The sequence below is a fragment of the Cibotium barometz genome, chromosome 13 (assembly GCF_041138505.1).
Source record: "Cibotium barometz isolate CiBa-2024 chromosome 13, ASM4113850v1, whole genome shotgun sequence".
Lineage (NCBI taxonomy): Eukaryota > Viridiplantae > Streptophyta > Polypodiopsida > Cyatheales > Cibotiaceae > Cibotium > Cibotium barometz.
This window is the reverse complement of record NC_141058.1, coordinates 10,111,506-10,136,175: the sequence shown is the minus strand read 5'-3', so window position 1 is coordinate 10,136,175 and position 24,670 is coordinate 10,111,506. Positions and strand designations below refer to the sequence as shown.

Genomic DNA, 24,670 nt, shown 5'->3' with positions numbered 1-24,670 from the left:
GGCGACCCAAGGAACGTGGGTGCTCCATAGAGGAAGATAATGACACAATATTCCAAGGGTGTATTACCATTTAGACTTGAGAAGGTTTAGTTGCTCAATGATATGGATGCTCAAAAGAAAAACTTATATGATGCACTTGGTGGAGGGCTCCCAAGCATACTTAAAACCTTATCTTTCGTTAGCCGGCTCTTCTATTAGCAACATATCAAAGCTTTTGTCAAGGATTCTGTGTAGAAGTTTACCAAATGTCATGTCAACAAAGCACAAAAGCTTAGAGTTGGCGGTATATTGCATCCACTAGAGAACCTAAAAAGAGATGGCACAATATCTTAATGAATTTTGTGATTACATTACCATAAAAATATTAGATCATGATTCAATATAAGTATTATTACGGACTGATTGATATCTACTAAGTCAACAATAAAGAGCAAGAGTTGGCTCAACTCTTTCTTAAGCAATTGTACAAGTGCTATGGATTTCTAGATGAGATTTTCACTGACTTAGATCCCAAATTATTGGAAAGTGGAGTTTACGAAGTTGGAATCCCAAGTTGAAAATATGGTTGAGCGTGTCATAATGAAGCAGGTTAAATAGACTAGAAAATATGGTAAGGGCATGTCTCCAAGAGACAATTCGAGTCGGAAATTGAGTTTGCATATAAAATAAGTAAGCATTCGTGTAAGACTTAGTCCATTTATGGTTATGTATGGGCAATAGCCTAGATCACGCATAGCCATAGGACTAAGGGGAATTAGAATGCAATCAGTTATAGACTAAGATTGCAAGGAAAAGCAAAAAAAAAAAGTGATCTTGACCAAGCTTGCTTCCATGCTAATTAAAGGAGAACTTCCATGCTAATTAAAGGAGAACTCCCAAATTCTTAAAGGAGGGCCTATGGGTATACCTTAACACCCCAAAGGACTCTAAGATGATAAGAAGCAGTAAACATTCAAAGTTATCATCTAAGTCCTTACAAGATCACAAGGAAGATAAGTGAGGTAGAGTATCAATTAGCACCACCTCCGAAAATTGGATTCACCAAATGTTTCATGTAAGTCATTGAATATATACCTAGATGAATCCAAGAACATGCCCAAATTCACCTTATAAGAAAGTGCAATTTATAACCTCATGATAAGTCATCCACAAGACAATAAACCATCAACTCCATCATGCATAGTATGGACTAGATACTATGACATCCCCACTAACGTCATCAGTGCCCAATAGTGGGTGTAGAACTTGGTATCAATATATGCTCCCACACACACACCCCTCACGCGCACACACAGCATACATTCACTGTGTACTGAGTTTCTGTCAGAGCTCCAGAGATACAGGGTAGACTCAGCCATAATGAAGCCTAGCACCAAGGATCATAACAAATAGAAAGAATTATTACAACAAAAAGGTAGTTGATAGGACATATGCACCACTAAAGATAGAAAGAATTAACGCAATATCAACAGGCTGCAACTTGGACGAAAACTTTGATGATAGAAGATGTGGAAAAGCTAGATTGGGTGAGAAACATTTTTTATGTAGCTTCTAGTATAGTGAACTTTGTCACCAAGAGACCGAAAGTGTTAAGCATGTATAGAGCCAATTCTGATCTTGAGCTCTTGAAGCCATCCAAAACCCACTTTGTCTACATGTTCATTGTGGTGGAGAGGCTTGTGAGGGTGCGCCCTAACCTAATGTGCACAGTGGTAGATCGTGAGTGGGCAACATGGGATAACAAATATGCACCAAAGTTAGTTTCATTTGCTCATATGGTCATGAGGGAGACTTGGTGGAATGATGCTCAAGCACTTGTGAAGACACTCAATCCCATATCCCATGTATAGTGTCCTTCGACAAACAGATATGGAGGGGAGTACCACTGGGCTCCTCTACGAGTTCATGAATAAGATTGGAGAAGCCCTCGATGTTTGTACATTATTGTCTCCTGAGAGGTATAACTCTTGTTCTTTCTCTTGAAGTTGGATAGATCATAGAACTTAGAAGTATGAAGTATATGCTCATTGCTTACTTTTTGTTTTTCCACTTGCAACTTTGAACTCATATGCAGAGTTCAAGATATTAGGGAGATATGGAACGAATGCTGGGATTGGTTTCATAGGACAATCCACGCAGTTACACACATTTTGCATCCTCTTTGGAGAAGTGAGGAGCAATACTTGCGTGAAGAGATAGAGGCACGATGGAGCTCTTACATTTCTAGGCTAGTGGATGGTGATGCACAACTTATGAGAAAGCTAGAGGATGAGCTTCTCATATATCGGAACAACAGCCACATGTTTGAACGACCAATAGCACAACTGAGGGACAACCAATTGGAGCTTGTGTCTTGGTGGGGGAAATATGGCATTGGTACTCCAGACTTGGTAAGTAACAAGTTACTAAGTATAGCTTTTCTAACAATATTGACAGTCTTATACTTCTATTCAATAATGAATGGTGTTGAATTTTATTTGCAGAGACATTGCCATGAGAGTTCTGTCACAAGACTATCGTTTAGAACCTTGTGAGACAAACTCGATACATGGGCACTTTTCCACACCAAGAAGAGGAATAGGTTCCCAACTGCAGAGTTGGAGAGGCTTGTGTTCTGTCATTGCAACTTGCGATTGATAGAGCAAAAAGGCAACCCCATCGAGCCTCGCCAAGTCAATCCTGACAAGATTAGTATCACAAAGTGCAAGGAGATTCCGGACATCGCTTAGGACGAGAGAGATCTATTCCATGTTGTATGAGATATAAGTTCATCTTGTGGTATGCGATCCCAGGCACGGGCTAGTAACAATGCAACACCAGCAGATCATGAAGATGAGGCATTTGAGGAGGACTCAGCCAATGGTAGTGAGAGTGAGGATGAACGTGATGGAGAGGATGATGAGGATAATGGCAGGAGGATGAGTCTTGAACTCTCATGAACCTTGAGTCATTTATCTATGTACTTTTTTGGATTTGGTGGGACATTGTGTGATTGTCATGACTCTTGGGAATCATCATCATTTATCTTTATTAAGATGTTTTTTATCTTTGTGTTAAGTGAAGTACCAGACTCTTGGCTGCCCAGTATCATGTATGGAATGTGGATTCTAGAGAGATGAATATGGGTGTTGTTTTCTAGCATTGAATCACTGTTTACATTGAATAATAATGAATCCAATGTGTTTTCTAATGAGTCATGTTTTTCAAGTATTCTGCTTGCAGAAATAGGCTAAAGCCTAAACACTTATTTTGTGTACTCTTGCACATTCTATATATATATATATATATATTTGCATTTTTGTTTGAAACTTTTTTTTGTCGTTTCAAAAAAATATGAAATGTTTCTGTGAAACTTGTTTCAAATAAGGCGTTTCTGACACTCCTGGTAACTATGCATATGGACATATTATCTGCATGCTTTGTGGCAGATGGGAACGATTTCAGAACTCAAGCCATGTGCAAGAGCACAAGGCAGTCGTTACGCCTATTTGAACTCCAAATCCTTTCTTAACCCGAGGCTGAGCAGAACCTAGTCGCAAAACAAATCCCCCCCCCCCCCCCCCCCCCCGGGGCCCCCTCCTCTCCTTCACCAAAGGGGGAAAAAAGGAAGTTCCAATTTGTCTTCTCTTTTCTTCCCTCGTACTCAGTGTCCCTTCAATAACCACTAGTCATGGAAGGAAACATCCACACAATTCCCCAAAGAAAGGGTTTGTGATCAGTTTTGTCTAATGTATATCTCAGTTTACTAATAGAAGAATGTTTCTTTTGCAAATGAAATTACTTAGGGCACTCAGGGCACCTCCTAAGCAGTGGGGGGATGGCTAGTTAGCAGCTCATAAAATATAAACCTCTAATGCATTTTCATAGCACTCCAGATCAATGAGTTATAGTAATGGAGCAACACACAGCCAGAACTAAGTATTGTAATACTCCTGAATGAACATTCACAACCCTGCGCTGCTTTTATTACTAGCCCCCTCACAGCTAGATAAATGATTCATAGCTATAAAAACTTGGAATTGGCAAGGTCTGCAAGCCTTTCTTCAGTTTTTCCCAGGAGAAGCCGCTGCCAACACCATTCAAACATTTGCATCCTAGCTTGCCAGCCAACCCATCCAGCACTGTTGACAACCGTGTCAAAAAGCATTGGTTGGCAGAATTGGAAAGGCCACATTGGTTAGATTGCCACATCACATTAACCTTCAGCCTTTGGCCTTTAAAAATTATGTGTTATCCAGATATGAACAAACAAGTTGTGAGTGCCACTGTTAAGCGCAGCTCCCATTACCATTGCTTTTCACCTTCTTCCTCATGCTGCAACCTTGCACATTCATCAGGTTGGTGTTATTTATGCATGTGCATCTGTCTATGGAACACAAGTAATGCTATAACATGGCTTGATGACATGGCATTGGCATCCATTTTTTTGCTGTTTCCAGAACATTTTGACGGTTTCTGCTTTCACTTTTTCAAAAAAAAAATCTCTAGTTAATATGCATTTTGTGTTGGTTGTGTTTCCTTCTCTCAGACTAACATAGTGATCATTTTCTCGCAAACAAGAAGAAAAGGTTAAATACACAGATGCTTCTTTGCAATGCATCCAAGATGTTTGGAACATGGAAGCTATTAAGAGTTATGATTGCTGTTATTGCCTCAAATAGTTGAGATCCAAATGTTGTAGAGGTGATCACTTTTCGTTGCACCAGAAACCTTGGAAAGTTTTCGTCTGTATTTTGACATCTTTCCACCAACAAACTCAAAGCTTCCAATTTACTTAAAGGGTCTTGCAGATGGCTATTGGGCTACACTTTGCCCCTACTGTATTAGTTCAGGCTATCCTTTCAGCTTCAGAAAGATCCTAAAACTTTGTAAATAAAAGATTGAATGGTCACCTAAAAGATCCAAAACGAGAACATTATGCAACCAACCTCTATACAACTCATATTTTAACATAAAGCAATCATTTACAAAGTTCTCTTTATGATAAGCATAAAACCTTCTATTCCTCATTGTAAATGGTTCTATAATACATAAACGCTACATCCATCATCTTGAGATTGAGATTGAAAAATAAAGCGTACCTTGGCATTCTTCGCTTGCATAAGCATAGCGATTGCCAAAATGGATTCTTTAAACTGGAAATATAAAAAAAGGAAAAAACACCATAATAAGAGTTCTGCAACAAACAAATTTGCAAGGAGACAAATTTACTACAAGAAACACTAAAAAAACTCAAGCATCATCTATGTTTCTTGGGGGGTTCACTTAGGAATGTGTAATATAGCATGTGAGTTCAGCTAAAGGGATTTGGATTTTCATAAATAGACTTTACAAGAAGATTACACAACTAAAAATTTCATATAACGTGCAAGTTTAGCCCAAAAAGGAGTACATTTAGTATGTCAAATTTTCAAGTAAGGGTTTTTTTTAATACCCCTTTACCACTGATGACAAGGAAACGGTATAGCTATATATGCCTTTATAGGGTGTCACACTTCCACACACTGATACAACACACCCAGAACACCAGACCCAAGAGTATGTACAAAACTTTATTTCAATTCAAGTCTTCATCTCTACACAGCCCAGTAGCACATACACTTAATCAAGATCCTCATCTTCAAAGAATTCAAAATGATAAATATACTCGGGCCAAGGAGAAAAAGTTAAATCCAACCATTCATTCTCATCCACATGCAACAGTAGAGACCAAACACCATCATCTACTTCTGATGAAAATACAACTTCGACATGGAAACCTGTCAATACAATTCCAAGAACCTCAGACCCCAATGCCCATTTCCAAGGACAGATACATGACTGAAAAGCATTACAAAGTCTTCACACTTCCATATCAGCTTTGCAAAATATCAGACCAGCCCGCATTTTCTCCCGTCTTCTTCACGGTAAACCTCAAAATAAGCACCCAAATGCTGCTGTTTTGGCTGCAGCCACCAATTCAGATCAGAATCAGCCTTTCCTCCTCCTGTTCTGGACCTTTTCTGCTCCCGAAAACCTCCAACCTGGCCCCAATTCAGCTCGGCCCACTCTCCTGGTCTCCTGCCACTGGAAACTCTGAATTCTGACTGTCCTTCGCGATGAAAATGCAGTTCTTGGCTCTTCCTTGCTTACCACGGCCTCCTCTCAGCAAATTCAGCAACTCAGGCTCGCAATTTCCTCTTCGGGCATCCGTAGCAAGCTTTCCAGCCGGTCTCCTTTGTATCCACAGCTTCACAGCTTCTTAGGCAACTCTTCTAGGCTCTCCATCTCCACGCAAAACTGCAAATGAGCTCTCCCGGCTCCAGGAACTGGGTGCCTACTCCAGGAGGCTTCCTGAGCCTTCCAGACTGACAATTGGCTTCGTGCATGTCTTCCAAGTGTGCAAAACAAACACATGGTGGAAGGTATGGCTACCACCCACTCCAAATTAAGCTCCTATTGACACACAGGCTCCCAGTCCACAGCCCACCAGCCATGTCACAGGGTAACCTTAAAAACTCACAAAACTTTAAAAAATTTGTGCAGAAAAGTTTTTATTTTCTCTCTCTACACTCTCTCTCCTGCACATTTAATTTTATCTCAACCGAGACTCAGAATTGACCAAAACTGATTGCATATTCCTGAAGCTCTTAGTATTCTGCACAGTATATACACATCATCGGTCTCTGTTTTTGTCCACACATATTTAGCAACCCCCTATTTCTGCTGAGACATTCATGTCCAGTAGCTGTACAAACAAAGATGTGATATTCAGATCTTCCTCTGGACTCTGCACAACCTCCTGACATGCATCATAAGCTTCCCGATCTTTTTCCTTCAAGGCTAACATCAACCAAGCAAAATATTTCTTTAATCGTAGACCATTCACTCTTCTTTTATGCTTCTTTCCATTTAAATCAGTAAGTTGATAGCTTCCATTATCAAACTTTTTCTCAACTCTGTATGGACCTTCCCACTTTGTCTGGAATGCAGTATGAAATGTACTATCCAACTTGCTATTATACCTGAGAACCAGATTACCCTCTTCGATTCCTTTTTGCTTCAACTCCTCATTCTCTTTCTCTTGTCTTTTCAATTGCATAGTGGCATAATGATCAAAAGCTAGTTCTCTGTCTAATTGGACTGTTTGCAAAGCCAACAATCTTTCTCTGTAACAATTGATAGGTTCATATCCTTCTTCAATCAGAAACTTCAAAGCTGAAATTTCTACATCAATAGGCATGAGTGCTTCTTTCCCATAAGCTAAATGAAATGGTGAGAATTGTGCGCCAAATTTCACCGCAACTCTGTATGCCCATAATACACGATTCATCTCTACATCCCAATTTTTGACACGACTTTCTGTCATTTTAGTCATCATCAACTTAAATTCACCATTGAATTTTTCATTCAAACCATTGCATTGAGGGTGATAAGGAGTGACATATTTGTGGTTGAAGTTTAGTCTTCTGCATAAGTGGTCAACTACCTCTCCTCGAAATCCAGGACCGTTGTCTGACAATAACTCCAGAGGAATACCAAATCTGCAGCATATATGTTCATACACAAAATCAGCCACTTCCTTACTATCTACTCTCTTCACCGCCTTCACTTCTACCCATTTTGATAGGTGATCCACTGCAGTAAGCATATAACACTTCCCTCTGGCCGTCCTGGGAAATGGTCCAATTGCATCCACCCCCCACCTCTCAAAAATGTCATATACCAGCATGATATTTCTCGGCTCCATTTTTAAGATTCTTTTCCCCATTCTCTGACACTCATGGCAAGACCTACACCAGTGTTGAATATCCTTCTGGATGGAAGGCCATACATAACCCTCCAGTAATATCTTCTGCAAAGTGATCTTAAATGCATAATGACCTCCACAAGCTCCCTCATGATTTGAAGATAGAATATGATATATTTCTTCCCTCGAGGGAATTCTTCTCAATACTTGATCAGCTCCTTGCATGTACAATTCATCTCCAATCATGACATAATGCTTACTCTTCCTGATAAAATAATACTTTTGGCCTTTTTTGAGCTCCTCAGGCAAGCGACCTGAGAGTAAGTAATCCACCACTTTAGAGAGGTATTCTCTCCCCCTGTATAATGGCTCTTAAATTTTTGCAATTACTGGGTCCTGATCAATTACCTCCTGGGCTAACTCATGTGCAATATGATTGTCCTCCCGCCGCACATGTTGAATACTCCATGCTGTAAATTGACGCAGCAGTCTTCTAACATCGGCCAGACATCCTTTTAATCTCGGATTCTTCACCCGCCAACTACCCAAGACCTGCTTTACTACTAACAGGGAATCTGCTTTTATAATTAGCTTCTGAATTTTCTGTTTTAGAGCAGCCTGCAGCCCCTTAAACAACGCTGCATATTCAGCCTCATTATTACTTTCGGCTTTCAGACGTATTCCATCTTTTAGAATCAGCCCGCCTTCTAAATCCTGGATTATATAACCCCCGGTGGCCTGATGTATACTCCTCTTATACGAACCATCAAAGAACAAGACATGAGCTCCGGGAATGATAATTTGTTCCTCTTTTTCTATCTTTAAATCCACTTCCTTCACCAGGATCGGGCCTTCCTTATACGTCAGAAGATCTGCCAGAGTTGCCTTGCAAGTATCTTCAATTAAAAATGAGAAATAATATTCTTGAAGCTTCACCAACCATCGCATCATACCTTTTGAGAGCGAAGTACCATTCACCAACTGAGGGAGAAGAGTATAGTTCGTCAGAACCACAAATGGTCTCGTCAGGAGATATGACCTGAACGTCCTGCAGGCATATACCAGACTTGACAAAACCAATTCAGCCTCTGTATATTTCCTTTCTGCTTCCGTCTTCATTCTACTTACACAATATACGGGTTTCATGTATCTGGACTCATCTCCTCTCTGCATTAAAATTACTCCAACTACATCCGGACCAAAAGATGGATTCACATAAAAGACCTGGGAGAAATCTGGGGCTCTTACACTGGAAATACCTCCCAATACCTCCTTCACTTTCTCTCACACTTCCTCGCATTCTTCATTCCATTGCAACGGTTCTTTCTTCATGGCCTGTTGAAGAGGATAAAGCAATTGAGATACTAAATGAATAAATCTCGCCATATACTTACCTTCTGGAAAAAAGTTTGCAGAGCTGCCTCGATGTTGATGGTGCAGATAATAAGATAAGAGCTTTTATTTTCTCTGGATCAGGTTCAATTCCATTTTGAGATATCATATGACCCAACAGCTTCACTTTTGAACATCCTAAATGACACTTTTTAGGATTCAACTGTCCACCTGCATCATCCATTTTAGAAAATACTTGCTCCGCCATGCTCCTTTTGAGAACTATATACACATATATCATCCAAAAAAAATCTCACAAAATCATCTGTAAGAGGTGCAAGTACTCTATCAGTATTCTTCTGATACCATGAGGGCGCATTTTTCAAACCAAATGGTACTACTCGATAACAATAGCAACCCCACGATGTAATGATAGTGGTTTTAGCTTGGTCTTTCTCAGCAATTGAAATCTGAAAATACCCAGAGAAGCCATCGCATACACTATACCTCTTGTATCCAGCCACTCTGTCTAAAATGTCATCAATGAATGGCAGAGGATAGTGATTGCTTTTTGTTGCAGCATTTAGAGGCTTGTAATCAATACAGACTCTCCACCCACCTGTATGCTTTGGAGTAATGACCACTGGATTTGCCCAATCTGAGTGATCTACTAGATAAATTAATCCTGCCTTTAATAATTTACTCAATTCTTCTCTCAACACGGGCAATAGCTCTCTATTTATTCTTCTCAACTTTCGAAATACTGGCTTCACACCCTCTTTCAATACTATAGGCATTGGTTCACATTTGAATCCTCGGATCTCTTCATATGAGGTAATAAACAAATCTGGAAATTTATGTATTACCTTCATATATTCTTCTTTTTTCACTGACTGCAAACTGGGATTCAACATACCCTGTAATAGCTTCTCTTTCTCTGCACTGGGTGGTGGAGGCTGCATCAGACTGTCCATATCTTCAAGTCTACTCTCTTCTTCCTCCTTTGACATCTCTTCAGCTTGCATTATATACTCATCTTCTTCTTTCACTAAAAATGATACTTGACCTTCATCATCAGAAGTAGAACTTTCTTCCTCAGTTTCACTATCTGTATATTCATCAATACTTGTTTCTTCAGGCTCACTCTCCATTTCCAGCTTGCTACTCATATTGAACTTTCAGGCTCTTCCTCTCTTATTATGTACAGTTATAGTACCCTTCCTCCAATTTTGGATGGCACCCACTTGTCTGAGCCAAGGCCTATCTAAAATCAGCGGATAAGCTCCTAAACCAGCCAGCATAATATGGCAATTTATGCTGCAAATCACACCAAAAGCAGTCACTAGTACTCCTGTACATATACCCAGACACTTCACTTTTGCATGATTCGCCAATCGAAGTCTAAAATCTGAATTAGCATTCAGTTTTAACACCAATCTCTCCATGCAGGACTGAGTCATTACGCTGATTTGTGCACCGCCATCCACATATGCTTCTCCAACACTCACACCTCCAAACCAAGCATCAACTGACGGACAGATATCAGGAAGGTCTTCCACAGACATCAACTCCATTTCACCTTGCGTGGGCTCTTGCTCATTTGCTTTCCTCGGATTTGCCAATCTCTTCCACTCTCTCTTGAGCTTCGGACACAATCCAAGCAATTGGGCGAAAGTTATATTGGCTGCCCTTCCTTTTAAATCACCCATCAGGGTGTATTCTTCCTGACCTTGACCGATATGCAAATCTGAAGTTTTATAGCGTCTTCTTGGCTTTCTTTTCTTCTTCTCTGGTTGAGGGCTGATGTCAAATTGGACATGTTTTCCTTTCTTAGATGACGGTTCAGCTTCCGCCATTGCACTTCTTGTCCTCTTGGCCACAGGCATGATCTCTGGAATAGTCTCCACTCCTATCAAGCTAACAGCCGGTCCCTTTCCTTTATCTTCTCGTTTAACTCCACTGGTAGAGGGCTGACTTGGATCTTTTACCTCAATACTGTGATCTCCTGATCTATCAATACTGTGATCTCTTGATCTATCATTAGTTCTTTGCATCACGGGATAAATTTCACCACCCACTCTGGCCGGTTTATCACATTGAGGGCTGATATGTCCCCACTCCCCGCAATTCCAGCATTTGACATTGCTTGAATAATAGCTCCTCTCTCTGATCCTCCCATATTTCCTTCACCTGTTGGCAAAATATCTCTTCTATTATTTGGAGCACCTCGGCTTCTTCCCCTTCCACCTGCTTCCATCCAATTCAAACTTAGCAACTTCATCAACTCTACTGCCTCATGCAAATCATCCTTCAGAGATTTATCTTGCACAGGAACAGGCATAATCTCTTTCTCTGCATATGCTTTGATTGTCTCAGGACTACTTACCATTTTCGAAGGTTCCTCATGCATTCCCAATTGCCGCAACCTCTTTACCTTCCACTCTTTCTCTCTGGCCACCCTTACTGCCTCATCAAAACTGTCCAAGTTCTTCAACTCTACTTTCAACCGTATTGTAGGCTTCAATCCTGTCACAAAGCGATCTCTCTTAATCATCTGCGGAGGCACTTCTGGAATAAGAGACTCACACCACAAACTCCATAACCTCCCAAACTTCCCAAACTGCATCAAATACTGATCCACATCCTAATCCTCTTCTTGCTTCACCTTACACAGATCTTTCCATAATTCATTTGGACTCCTTGCCTGTGCAAACCTCGCAAGAAATGCAGCCCTTACTACCGCATACTCCAGATTCTGTTGTGACGGATGGGCAGTCCTGAAAATAGCCACCTGAGTCTGCAACCATGCTTTCGCATCTTCCTGAAGGCAATAACTCAAAATCTGAAATAAGATTTCCGGGGCTGCCCTGTCTTTCATCAAAGCTGTAAATTCCATCTTCTCCAGAAACCTGATTGCACTCTCCTGTGGCAATCCCCAATACTCTATAAATTCTTGAGTCATCTCCCCAATCTTTCTTCACACAAACCCTTGTCTTCTTTCACAAACCGAAGGAAATTTCTTCCTCAGTGGGGGCACCAAAAATTGATGACAAGGAAGCGGTATAGCTATATATGCCTTTATAGGGTGTCACACTTCCACACACTGATACAACACACCCACAACACCAGACCCAAGAGTATGTACAAAACTTTATTTCAATTCAAGTCTTCATCTCTACACAGCCCAATAGCACATACACTTAATCAAGATGCTCATCTTCACAGAATTCAAAATGATAAATATACTCACGCCAGGGAGAAAAAGTTAAATTCAACCATTCATTCTCATCCACATGCAACAGTAGAGACCAAACACCATCATCTACTTCTGATGAAAATACAACTTCGACATGGAAACCTGTCAATACAATTCCAAGAACCTCAGACCCCAATGCCCATTTCCAGGGACAGATACATGACTGAAAAGCATTACAAAGTCTTCACACTTCCATATCAGCTTTGCAAAATATCAGACCAGCCCTCATTTTCTCCCGTCTTCTTCACGGCGGTAAACCTCAAAATAAGCACCCAAATGCTGCTGTTTTGGCTGCAGCCACCAATTCAGATCAGAATCAACCTTTCCTCCTCCTGTTCTGGACCTTTTCTGCTCCCGAAAACCTCCAACCTCGCCCCAATTCAGCTCGGCCCACTCCTCCTGGTCTCCTGCCACTGGAATCTCTGAATTTTGACTGTCCTTCGCGATGAAAATGCAGTTTTTGGCTCTTCCTTGCTTACCGCAGCCTCCTCTCAGCAAATTCAGCAACTCAGGCTCGCAATTTCCTCTTCGGGCATCCGTAGCAAGCTTTCGCGCCGATCTCCTTTGTATCCACAGCTTCACAGCTTCTTAGGCAACTCTTCCAGGCTCTCCATCTCCACGTAAAACTGCAAATGAGCTCTCCCAGCTCCAGAAACTAGGCGCCTACTCCAGGAGGCTTCCTGAGCCTTCCAGACTAACAATTGGCTTCCTGCATGTCTTCCAAGTGTCAGGCTAAAATCTGAAAGGTGTTTTTGGTGAGTGTACATATGGTGCGTGTGGTGTGTGAATAAAATTTGCCCTGAATGCCCTGGCAAGTGTACAGGCTGGGTGGTTTTGTTGAAAGCTGGATTATGCACGTGTTACTTCCGGAGAAAATGGCTGGTGATCTGGGAATTTTATGGCAATAATGTGGTGTGCCAGTGGTTGCTAAAAGCAGAGCATCGAGACTAAAATTGACGGATTCAGTATGATAATGATGCAGCTGACGAGAATGCAGGCAACTCTCGCATTTATTTGGAAGCTGTATGGGCACCGTATTTCCTGGAAAAGAAAGGAGAAGGAGGCCCTTTTAGCATGTGTGTGTGGCCATAATTATGTGGTTTGGAGGCTTTTTAGAAAAATATTAAATATATAATATGGCCAATTTAAACAGCCACGTGAAGGCATGGGTGGTCGCCAGCTTAGAGCTCTAGAAGCTGGTGAAGGTGTTGAAGGCGTGAATGAAGGAGGTCGCAAGGGGAGTTGCCAGAGAGAAGTGACCGAGGCCAGGAGAGTCGCCTTGAGAGTGGGGGCTGCTCAACAGGGGGTCGTCGCCTTGCAGGAAAGAGACGCCAGACAGAGAAGGGCTCGTCGCCTTGCGAAGGGGCTGCAACGGGAGGGGGTCGCCGTTTATGCCTCTGAGGAGAAAACCAGTCGGGGTTCAGCAGGAGCTGGAAGGCGAGGCTGTCTGGTTGTTAGGGCTGAAGCTGAGGGGTGTCAGCAGCCATCAAGGGAGCGGAGGCGTGTGTGGTTTGAGTAGCTCGGCGCATGAGAAAGCCGCCTTGGTCGACCAGAAGATTCTCAGGTGTATGCAGCTGACGGCTGGGAAGGCTAGCGCTACTGGGTGAGGAGCGCAGCTACTGGAGTAAGGTGACTGATTGAGGGCTGCCTTTTGTGTGTGGGGGGCCTCGTATGGTTGGGCGTGAGACAAGCAGAGAGAGCTGTTGGCGACTGGAGAGAGCTGCTGGGGTGGCTCTAATCCAAACAAGAAGGGCTGCAGGTTGGCGTTGGCAGACAAGGAGTCGTGGGGACAAGGGATCTGGAGCACTTGAGCAAAAGAGAGAGAGGGATTGGTGATACAGGCAGGTTGGCAAGGGTGAACCTAGAGGTGGTCAAAGAGAAGAGCACGCAGCCGTAGGTGAGTGGCTGGTGCTACTGCAGAGATATGGCCTCGAAGGCAAAACGCCGCTAGTCACCTTGTGTACAAGGAAGTAGAGAGCTGTTGTGGCTCTGCAGTGATGACGGGTAAGAGACAGGCTGGTGTGGGCCTTGTGTGTTGGTTATAAGTGGGCTGGAGTACAGCCGGGTGAACAGAGAAAGAGGCTGCAGGTCTCTTGGGTGATGGTCTAGTATGTTTGGTGATTGGAGCAGCAAGGGAGGGCTGCTGTGAGGAAGGGTACATGAGGTGTGGCTTGGGCTAGATATCTGAGGATGCTGCGGTGAGCAGTTGGTTCATGGTGTTGAGGATTGTGCGAGGCTCTGGGGTTGGTGAGACTGTTGGTCACGACATACAGAGAGTGGGAGCTGCTGAGTGAAGGTTAGCTGGTGTGGGCGCCTTCTGGTGAGAGTAGCTGGTCTTGTGTGGGTGGTGATTGCAGGCAGTGCGTGGATGCTGACCAGAGAGGGAGCCTTGGGTTTTTGTGTGGGTTGGATGCAGAGGAGGTGCTGATGTGTGGGCTGGAGACAGTGGGGCTCGCCTACGACAATTGGCAGGTTGCAGCAGACAGAGAGTAGCCAGGCTACAGAGGAAGTGAAAAAGGTTGCTGGTGTGGGCGCCCTCTGGAGATTACAGGGACTGGGAGACAGAGGCTTGGTCGTCAGACGCAAGGGTGTATTCCCTTGGCAGTAAATCCTGGCCGGAGTCCTGGTCTTTGGTGTATTTGCTGTGTTTATACAGTGTGTATGGTGTTGTGTGTTTGCTGAATATATCATCTGTTCATTGTGGTTTTGAGCTGTCTTATGGTGTGGGTGGGTGGCGAATGGTGAGAGAGTGTTCCAGCCGGTGGCTGGTGGTGCCCCGTTCGTGGTAGTTTTTCCAAGTTTGGGAGGTGGAAGAGCTATAGAGGCACGTATTTCTTTCTTTTTTTCACCTCACATCCTTCTGGTGCCCCCACTGAGGATTTCTCAAGGATTGTGTGACTGAGGAGTGGCTCAGTTGACAGAGGATAGCTCAGGGATTTCTCTTACGAGGGTGTATGCCCCAGAGTGAGAGATTGAAGGAAGGTGTTTTTGGGTTTTTTTGGGTTTGGAAGTGAAGTTTGGGGTTAAGATGATGTCTTACCCAGAGTTTTATGGTGGTCCGAATGAGGATGTGGCAGATTTCTTGGAAACGATGGAGGTTGCATGTATAAGCAACCATATCAGTGAGTCGATACAGGTGTTGCGGCTGTTGAGCATCTGTTTGAAGGGGGATGCAAGGACCTGGTACAGGACTTATGAGGAGTCGTTGAGGGATGCTGTTCCACGCATTGAGATAACTGAGGATGGATTGAAGACAGCACTTAGCAACAGGTTCAAGAAGGTGGAAGACCCCGACAAGGTTTGGCATGAGGTGCAAGCTCTGACACAAGGTGAGTTTGAATCAATAGATGATTATATGAAGAAATTTTCTTTGCTATGGGAAACTCTATGCAGGGCTTTAGGGGAAGACCAAGTGCCGCCTGATATGATGAAGAAGAACAAGTTTGTAGCTGGACTTAAGAGGAGTATTCGCTGGAAAGTGGAATTGAGAAAGCCCAGGTCTTTTGAGGATGCGGTGGAAATTGCTAAGTCAAAAGATTGGAAACTGCAGCGGATGAATCAGCTGGGGATGATTCCAGTTGTAGCACAGTCGGAGATTCGTAGAGTGGAGGCTACACCTATGAATGCAGTGATGGAAAGGATGAAGCCTACTGAAGCTCAAGCTATGCAGAGAATGCCTCAAGCTAGTCAAGGAGTACCTATGGTTTCTGCAGGTTCTGATGAGGGATTGCGACAGGATATGAAGCAGATGGTTGATCTTATGAAGAATTTGAGCTTAAATTTAATGGGGAGTACAGGTGGTGGACGTGGTAGAGGCCGTGGTAATAATTATTAAGAGGGAGATGGACAAGCAGGGTATGGACGTGGTCGCGGTAGGGGCCGTCATTTCATCCCTACATGCTGGAATTGTGGTGAGCTAGGTCATCTGAGTACAGATTGTGATAAGCCTCAGCGTATGGGTGGTGATATGTACCCACTACCTTCACAGTTACCTGACAGGTCAAATGATTATGGTATTGATATCAGGGATCAACCAGGTCCGAGTGGAATTACAGCTGAAGAGAAGGGTAAAACTAAGGTGATAGATGTGGTCACCCTTGAGAAGATGAAGGAGGCAGAAGCTGATTTGATGCCTTTGGGGAAGCGGATGCCACAGGAAAGGGAAAGCAAGGATGCTGCAGGGCCCAGCAAGAAGAAAGGGAAAGTGAAGGAAGGAGAAGATGTGAAGGTCAAGCAGAAGAGGAAGCCTCGTAGGAAGTTTCAGGTAACTGATTTTTCACTAGGAGGTGGGCAGGATACTTCATCGAGTGAGGAGGATGCAGAGATCGATGCTGTGGTTATTGATGAGGAAGTGCTTGGTGATGAGGTTGCTGAACAAGAAGAAGCCATACATGAGGAATGCGAGGAGGTACAAGTGAATTCTGAGCAAAGGTATGCCTGTGATGTGAAAGAGCTTGCTTTTAAGTCTTTGGATAATGAACCTGTGTGGGATGAGTGGGAAATAGACAGTCTACAGGATGATGAGCCTGAGTTGGAGCTGGATGACCAGATGTGCATAAATGTTAAAAAAGCCATGATCAGAATTGAGGCTATGAAGAAGGAGAAACACCACAAGACTTTGAATGATGCTGCTGCTATGGATGAGAGGGAGACTGCAATGGATGAAATTCTTGGTGGTTTTGATGAAGGTGAGGATACAGGAACTGAGGTGGATGCTTTGGCAATGGTGCCTGTTGAAGAGGAGTTTGTTTTGCCTGTGGTAGCTGGCTTTGATGGTGAGGCTTCTTATGCTGATGGACAGGAAAATGTTATGGCACAACAGGTCTTTTTTGATGAAGCTTTCATCAATTTTTACCCTCAGCAGGAGTTGCTGCACTGGTTCTCCGATATTGGTGCTGATCGTATCAGGGATATTGGAGTTGAGATGAGGCAGGATGGTGTCTATGTCAGGAGCTTTGTCTCGAGAGGTTCTGGTGTTGTGTTGTGGGATATGGGATGGAAGATTATGTCTTGGGAAAATGACGGTATTTCTTGGATCACCTGGAACAGAGATGTGCTGGTTACACTATATGATGTTCAGAGAATTGATGGAGGGAAACGTGGTCATCGGAGGAAAACATGGTTATATGCTTTCTGCTGATCATAAATGATTCAGCACGCTAGGGGTTGGGCAAAGTATGTCAGGCTAAAATCTGAAAGGTGTTTTTGGTCAGTGTACATATGGTGCGTGTGGTGTGTGAATAAAATTTGCCCTGAATGCCCTGGCAAGTGTACAGGCTGGGTGGTTTTGTTGAAAGCTGGATTATGCACGTGTTACTTCCGGAGAAAATGGCTGGTGATCTGGGAATTTTATGGCAATAATGTGGTGTGCCAGTGGTTGCTAAAAGCAGAGCATCGAGACTAAAATTGACGGATTCAGTATGATAATGATGCAGCTGACGAGAATGCAGGCAACTCTCGCATTTATTTGGAAGCTGTATGGGCACCGTATTTCCTGGAAAAGAAAGGAGAAGGAGGCCCTTTTAGCATGTGTGTGTGGCCATAATTATGTGGTTTGGAGGCTTTTTAGAAAAATATTAAATATATAATATGGCCAATTTAAAAAGCCACGTGAAGGCATGGGTGGTCGCCAGCTTAGAGCTCTAGAAGCTGGTGAAGGTGTTGAAGGCGTGAATGAAGGAGGTCGCAAGGGGAGTCGCCAGAGAGAAGTGACCGAGGCCAGGAGAGTCGCCTTGAGAGTGGGGGCTGCTCAACAGGGGGTCGTCGCCTTGCAGGAAAGAGACGCCAGACAGAGAAGGGCTCGTCGCCTTGCGAAGGGGCTGCAACGGGAGGGGGTCGCCGTTTATGCCTCTGAGGAGAAAACCAGTCGGGGTTCAGCAGGAGCTGGAAGGCGAGGCTGTCTGGTTGTTAGGGCTGAAGCTGAGGGGTGTCAGCAGCCATCAAGGGAGCGGAGGCGTGTGTGGTTTGAGTAGCTAGGCGCATGAGAAAGCCGCCTTGGTCGACCAGAAGATTCTCAGGTGTATGCAGCTGACGGCTGGGAAGGCTAGCGCTACTGGGTGAGGAGCGCAGCTACTGGAGTAAGGTGACTGATTGAGGGCTGCCTTTTGTGTGTGGGGGGCCTCGTATGGTTGGGCGTGAGACAAGCAGAGAGAGCTGTTGGCGACTGGAGAGAGCTGCTGGGGTGGCTCTAATCCAAACAAGAAGGGCTGCAGGTTGGCGTTGGCAGACAAGGAGTCGTGGGGACAAGGGATCTGGAGCACTTGAGCAAAAGAGAGAGAGGGATTGGTGATACAGGCAGGTTGGCAAGGGTGAACCTAGAGGTGGTCAAAGAGAAGAGCACGCAGCCGTAGGTGAGTGGCTGGTGCTACTGCAGAGATATGGCCTCGAAGGCAAAACGCCGCTAGTCACCTTGTGTACAAGGAAGTAGAGAGCTGCTGTGGCTCTGCAGTGATGACGGGTAAGAGACAGGTTGGTGTGGGCCTTGTGTGTTGGTTATAAGTGGGCTGGAGTACAGCCGGGTGAACAGAGAAAGAGGCTGCAGGTCTCTTGGGTGATGGTCTAGTATGTTTGGTGATTGGAGCAGCAAGGGAGGGCTGCTGTGAGGAAGGGTACATGAGGTGTGGCTTGGGCTAGATATCTGAGGATGCTGCGGTGAGCAGTTGGTTCATGGTGTTGAGGATTGTGCGAGGCTCTGGGGTTGGTGAGACTGCTGGTTACGACATACAGAGAGTGGGAGCTGCTGAGTGAAGGTTAGCTGGTGTGGGTGCCTTCTGGTGAGAGTAGCTGGTCTTGTGTGGGCGGTGATTGCAGGCAGTGCGTGGATGCTGACCAGAGAGGGAGCCTTGGGTTTTTGTGTGGGTTGGATGCAGAGGAGGTGCTGATGTGTGGGCTGGAGACAGTGGGGCTCGCCTACGACAATTGGCAGGTTGCAGCAGACAGAGAGTAGCCAGGCTACAGAGGAAGTGAAAAAGGGTTGCTGGTGTGGGCGCCCTCTGGAGATTACAGGGACTGGGAGACAGAGGCTTGGTCGTCAGACGCAAGGGTGTATTCCCTTGGCAGTAAATCCTGGCCGGAGTCCTGGTCTTTGGTGTATTTGCTGTGTTTATACAGTGTGTATGGTGTTGTGTGTTTGCTGAATATATCATCTGTTCATTGTGGTTTTGAGCTGTCTTATGGTGTGGGTGGGTGGCGAATGGTGAGAGAGTGTTCCAGCCGGTGGCTGGTGGTGCCCCGTTCGTGGTAGTTTTTCCAAGTTTGGGAGGTGGAAGAGCTATAGAGGCACGTATTTCTTTCTTTTTTTCACCTCACACCAAGTGTGCAGAACAAACACATGGTGGCATGTATGGCTACCACCTACTCCAAATTAAGCTCCTATTGACACACAGGCTCCCAGTCACAGCCCACCAGCCATGTCACAGGATAACCTTAAAAACTCACAAAACTTTACAAAATTTGTGCAGAAAAGTTTTTATTTTCTCTCTCTACACTCTCTCTCCTGCACATTTAATTTTATCTCAACCGAGACTTAGAATTGACCAAAACTGATTGCATATTCCTGAAGCTCTTAGTATTCTACACAATATATACACATCATCGGTCTCTGTTTTTGTCCACACACCGCATGAACCATATGGAGTGCTAATCAAGTGAGCCCCTCATCCCCCCTCCCCCCACAAATACTTGAAGCTTTAGCTACAATGAGACAAAAGAAGACAGAAATATTCATCACCATCATTTAGGACATGCTACATCCTTTCTTTACTCCTTCAATCCCTACCACTTTCAACATTTATTCTCATCATGAACAAAAAATGGCACCAATCATGTAGCATACATTCAGCAAGCATGTTGATGAGAAGCATCATATTCACCAAGTCCCTGAACTAAGTGATCTACATGAACATCCATTTTCGAGAAGAATCAATAAGCTTACTTGCTTCATTTTTTTCTTTTTCCTTTTTCTTTCCCCCCCCCCCCCCCCCCCCCCCCCCCCCCCTTTAAGAGGGGGGGGGGGGGGGGGGGGGGAGAGAGAGAGAGAGAGAGAGAGAGATGGATGATGTGGTGTGGGTGTGCTGTCCCCACGGACAAGGGACCTGGGGAACGACTTCACCTATGTTGTTAACAGCCCTAGAGTAGCTCGACTAAACTAGGTTTTAGAGCACGTTTGGATGGGAAGTAGTGGCACTCCGCCAAAAACATGGAGACCCTCCAGGTAGGACCTCATACTTCCCAATAGGACCTACAACATCGGATTGCAATACAATAGGCTTGCCTACTAGTCCAGCTTGAAGCAACCGTTACGTGAGAGCCTTGCAATGCTGTGTGTGTGTGTGTGGTGTGTGACTGGCGTGCGTGAGAGAGGTTGTCGAACTGCTCATCTGTGGACCTGCTCGAACACTGGACTTTCTCGCCTGCGGACCTGCTCGCTTGTAGGCGCAGACCTGTTCACTTGTGTCCTGCTCAACCAGCTTCACTTGTTTCGCCTTCTTTACCTTTTCATCCGGTTTGACCTGCTCGCCCCCTTGTGTGTGGGCGTGTGCTGATTCACTTGCCTACTCGACCCCTTCTAACTCGTTTTTGCCTCGCCTCTCCTGTCTGTGTGAGCCTCCCTTGCTCTTCTTCTTCTTTTCATGTGTGCCTTGTTCGCCCGCTGCTTTGCTCCCTTGTTGTTGCTACTCACTGCCTCTTGTTTCATGGCTTCCATGTTCGCTTCCTCTTCAGCTTCTAGGCTGCCTTGTGTGTGTGTGTGTGTGTGTGTGTGTGTGATATTGGCGAGAGTTTATTGTGCTGTTTCTGTTTTCTGTGACCTGTTAGTTCACAAATCTTCACCTTCATCTCTTTCTTCTGTTGTAAGCATCTTCTCCAAGTGCTCTCCATCAGTTATGGATGTGGCTGATTTTTCATAGCTACTCACTGCCTCTTGTTTCATAGCTTCCATCTTCACTTCCTCTTCAGCTTCTTGGATGCCTCGTGTGTCTGTCTTTCTGTGTGATATCGGCGAGAGTTTATTGTGCTGTTTCTGATTTCTGTGACCTGTTCGTTCACACAGCGTTTCTTTCTGTTGTGAGCATCTTCTCCAACATGCTCTTACTGGTTTTTCTCTTGACACCATGAGACAGCAGGAACAGGTACTCCACTATGAAAGAACGCATGAAAAATCTGTTGATGTCACGGATTCTAAGAAGCCAAGACATGAGGATCCTACTGCGCAGTTTCTTTATGATGTACTGCATCAGCATTTTCAGGGTGCAAAGTGGGACAAGCCCAAACCTACACTGAAGTGCCTATCCCAAAGAATGTAATTCTTCCCAAAATAAAAAAGAGAGGCCATAATCCTCTTCTTTCTAGGCCGGGTGCCCTCTGCGGAGGATGTTGAACAGTGGTTGAACACAATGCTTGTAGGTTTACATGTAGAAGGTGTTTACTATGCAGCCCGTGGTTTTTACGAAGAGGTGTTCGAGCAGCCTGACTTCAAGCAGCAATTATTTCAAAAGCCTCCTTTGTTCAGTAGATGGTCCATGTGCTACCTTGGACCCCTACTACTGACTATCACGTGCTTGTGCGGCATCATTGTCCAGTTTGGGTGGAAGTTGTTGGCTTCCCTGTGATTTTCTATGATGCTCTTCCATATCTGGCACAAAGTCTTGGCACCGTTATCTTCCCTCCCAATGTCATGGGTAATCGTAATAAGTTCTGTGTTTTGTGGGACACCAACAAGTATGGAAGTTGTTGATGTGCATACGGGTAAAAAATGTTTTGAGCTCAAATGGGGTGCAGTTGTAGGAGCTTGTTTTCGCTGTCATAAATTTGGACACTTTGCAGATGACTGCCCCATCCTCAAATTACACCCGCCTACTCATTCCTTGCTGCCGACAGCCTTGGTTAATGATAATGCCCCTCCAAGATAGGTCAAACAAGACCCATGATTGGTATACAGACTAGACGAAAAGGTGCTATGCAGCCACAATTAGCACCCCAACAAGCACAACACATAGCAATGCAAAAAAACATGTCTTCTAAGGACAAAGCTACTATAGATGTGCACAGACCTGCTTTGGATAAGGACGGCTCGCAAACCCCTAATGCCAAAAATATTATACGGCCACTTCAGTTGCAACTCCGTCATTGGTCTGATCCTTCCTCTTTTTTGTTTTTTCTAGCAACAAGATTCTTCTATTAGTTAACAAAAACAGCCTCAAAGGGCTAGATACAAACTCGCCTCCATGTACAGGGCAAGGACCAAAGAACAAGAGGGGGGGAAGGATGCTTTTGTCCTCCGGCAAGCCGTTGTATGACGAGAAGGATATCCCATACAAGGGGTGGGGGAGGGAATAACCACACACGTGGTCTGTAGTGCCAAGTGGGCTCACCGCCTCTATCTGTGAGAAAAGGACCTGGTCACCAGAGCCTTAAGAAGGCTTCCCGACGCTTCCACATATGGTCACAGTTACAACCACCCTGCAGCTTCCAAATGCTCTTGATAGACTCCGCAAGCGGAGTGTGGGTGCCTTCGATGACTTTGCTACATTGAGCTCTCTAGATGTGCCGTGTTGCAATGCTCCTACAAATCTTCCATCTCCAGCACAAACCAAGACTCGAGTGATCAGTAGATGGGGCTGGGACTCGCACTGACAAGATGCGAAGGTGAGAGACCAGAAGGGCTAGCCCCCCGACCTTCCTCCTCATAAGCCATGACAACCTAGTAAGTTGGTGGTGTATTCCATGATCTTTGTAGAACTCATGACATGCATTTGAGTTATACTCACCGCCAACGATCCATCCTCAAAACTTTGGTGTTTCTTCCATGCTGTTTTTCCAGCCTTGCTTGAGATCTTGAAAGCACTTCAAAGCTTCAGATTTGTGCTTCAAGAAATACACCCAACATTTACGTGAGTAGTCATCAATAAAAGTGATATAATAAGATGAGCCTCCAAATGATTTAGTTGGAGAAGGTCCCCAAATGTCACTATGAATCAAATCAAGAATCCCTTTTGCTCTAAATGCTTCATGCTTTGGGAATGGTGTTCTTGCCTGCTTGCCCTTCATACATGGCTCACACATGAGAATTCAGATTTATCTTTGGAAGGCCGACCACCATACCTTTCTCATAAAGCATTTGAAGATTGCCATAACTCAAATGTCCATATCGCTCATGCCATAAATTACTTTGATCACCTTTGGATACCACCAAACCTTGTTGATCTACCATGGTGTCAAGCTTATAAAGCCCATCATCTCACTCCTTGAGCCACTACTTTGAAGTTTTGCCTCATATCTTTGATGAGACACTTGTCTTTATAAAACTCCACTTTCATATCTTGTTCCTTGCTAATTTAGGAATAAGCAAAGAATCCTTAATATGCCCTCTTTCATCTGAGGAAAGCTGAATTGGGATATCACTATATCCCTCAATCCCTTGAGCACTATTATCTCCAAGTATCACGCTGTTTTTACAGCCCTCATCAACAAAGTTAGAAAACCAATCTTTATGGTGTGTCATATGGGAGGATGCACCAAAATCAAGAAACCACTCACCATCATGCATTGTGCCTTCGGTTGCCATGAGAAGAAACTCATCCTTTGGTTCTCTTTGTCCCACAAAGTTCCAAGTTTGCCTTCCACGATTGGGGAAGCTTCGTCCTCTTCCCCTTCCTCTACTTCCTTGTTGAGATGATTGCTTTATGCAGCAATCTCTCTCAAAATGACCATCTTTTCCACAATAATAACACGGGCCTTTTATTTGGTTTGTAGTTTGGTTGGATGACCTGAAATTTCCTCTTCCTCTAGTGCTGTAATTTTGATTAAATCTTTGTTGTGGTGACTAATCAAATAAAGAACTCTCACCTTGACTTTGAATTGGATGATGAGAAGAAAACCTAAAATTTTCTCTTCCACGGCCACGTCCTCCTCTTCCACTTTGAGAGCACCTCTTCACTCCCCTTGAAACCTTTTAGATTCTTGCCTTTCCAGGACATCTCTTAAAGCAAGATTCCTGAAAGCTCTTCAAAGAAAGGAGTGTTCTCTCGAACCATAAAAGCTGTCCGCAAGCTTTGATAGCTTGGAGGAAGTGCCTTGAACACTATGCTCACCATATCCACATCATCCACTTGGTCACCAATCCCACATAGCCAACCACCCCTCTCTTTGAAGCTTGTCAAGAAAGACGCCACTATCTCGTGCTCTTTCATCTCCAAATTGTGAAGCTTTTGCTTCAAGTAAAGCAACCTTGTTGTATTTGTTGCTTCATACATGCTACAGAGGGTATTCCATGCCTCCCTTGGGGAATCGACACCAGTTATTTGTGGGATGATGTGGTCATGTACTGCAAGGCTCAAGAAATGATAACAAATTCT

The 24,670-nt window shown here is 44.2% G+C and overlaps 1 protein-coding gene across 1 annotated transcript in view; it reads right to left on the bottom strand.

The window, feature by feature from the left end:
* LOC147632347 (DUF3754 family protein, putative (DUF3754)) overlaps positions 1-24,670 on the bottom strand; it is a 155,425-nt gene that overhangs the window by 19,271 nt on the left and 111,484 nt on the right. Inside the window, exon 12 of the mRNA XM_086807168.1 lies at positions 5,082-5,135. Coding sequence (XP_086663294.1) covers positions 5,082-5,135 — 54 coding nt within the window. The remainder of the gene's footprint in view (positions 1-5,081; positions 5,136-24,670) is intronic.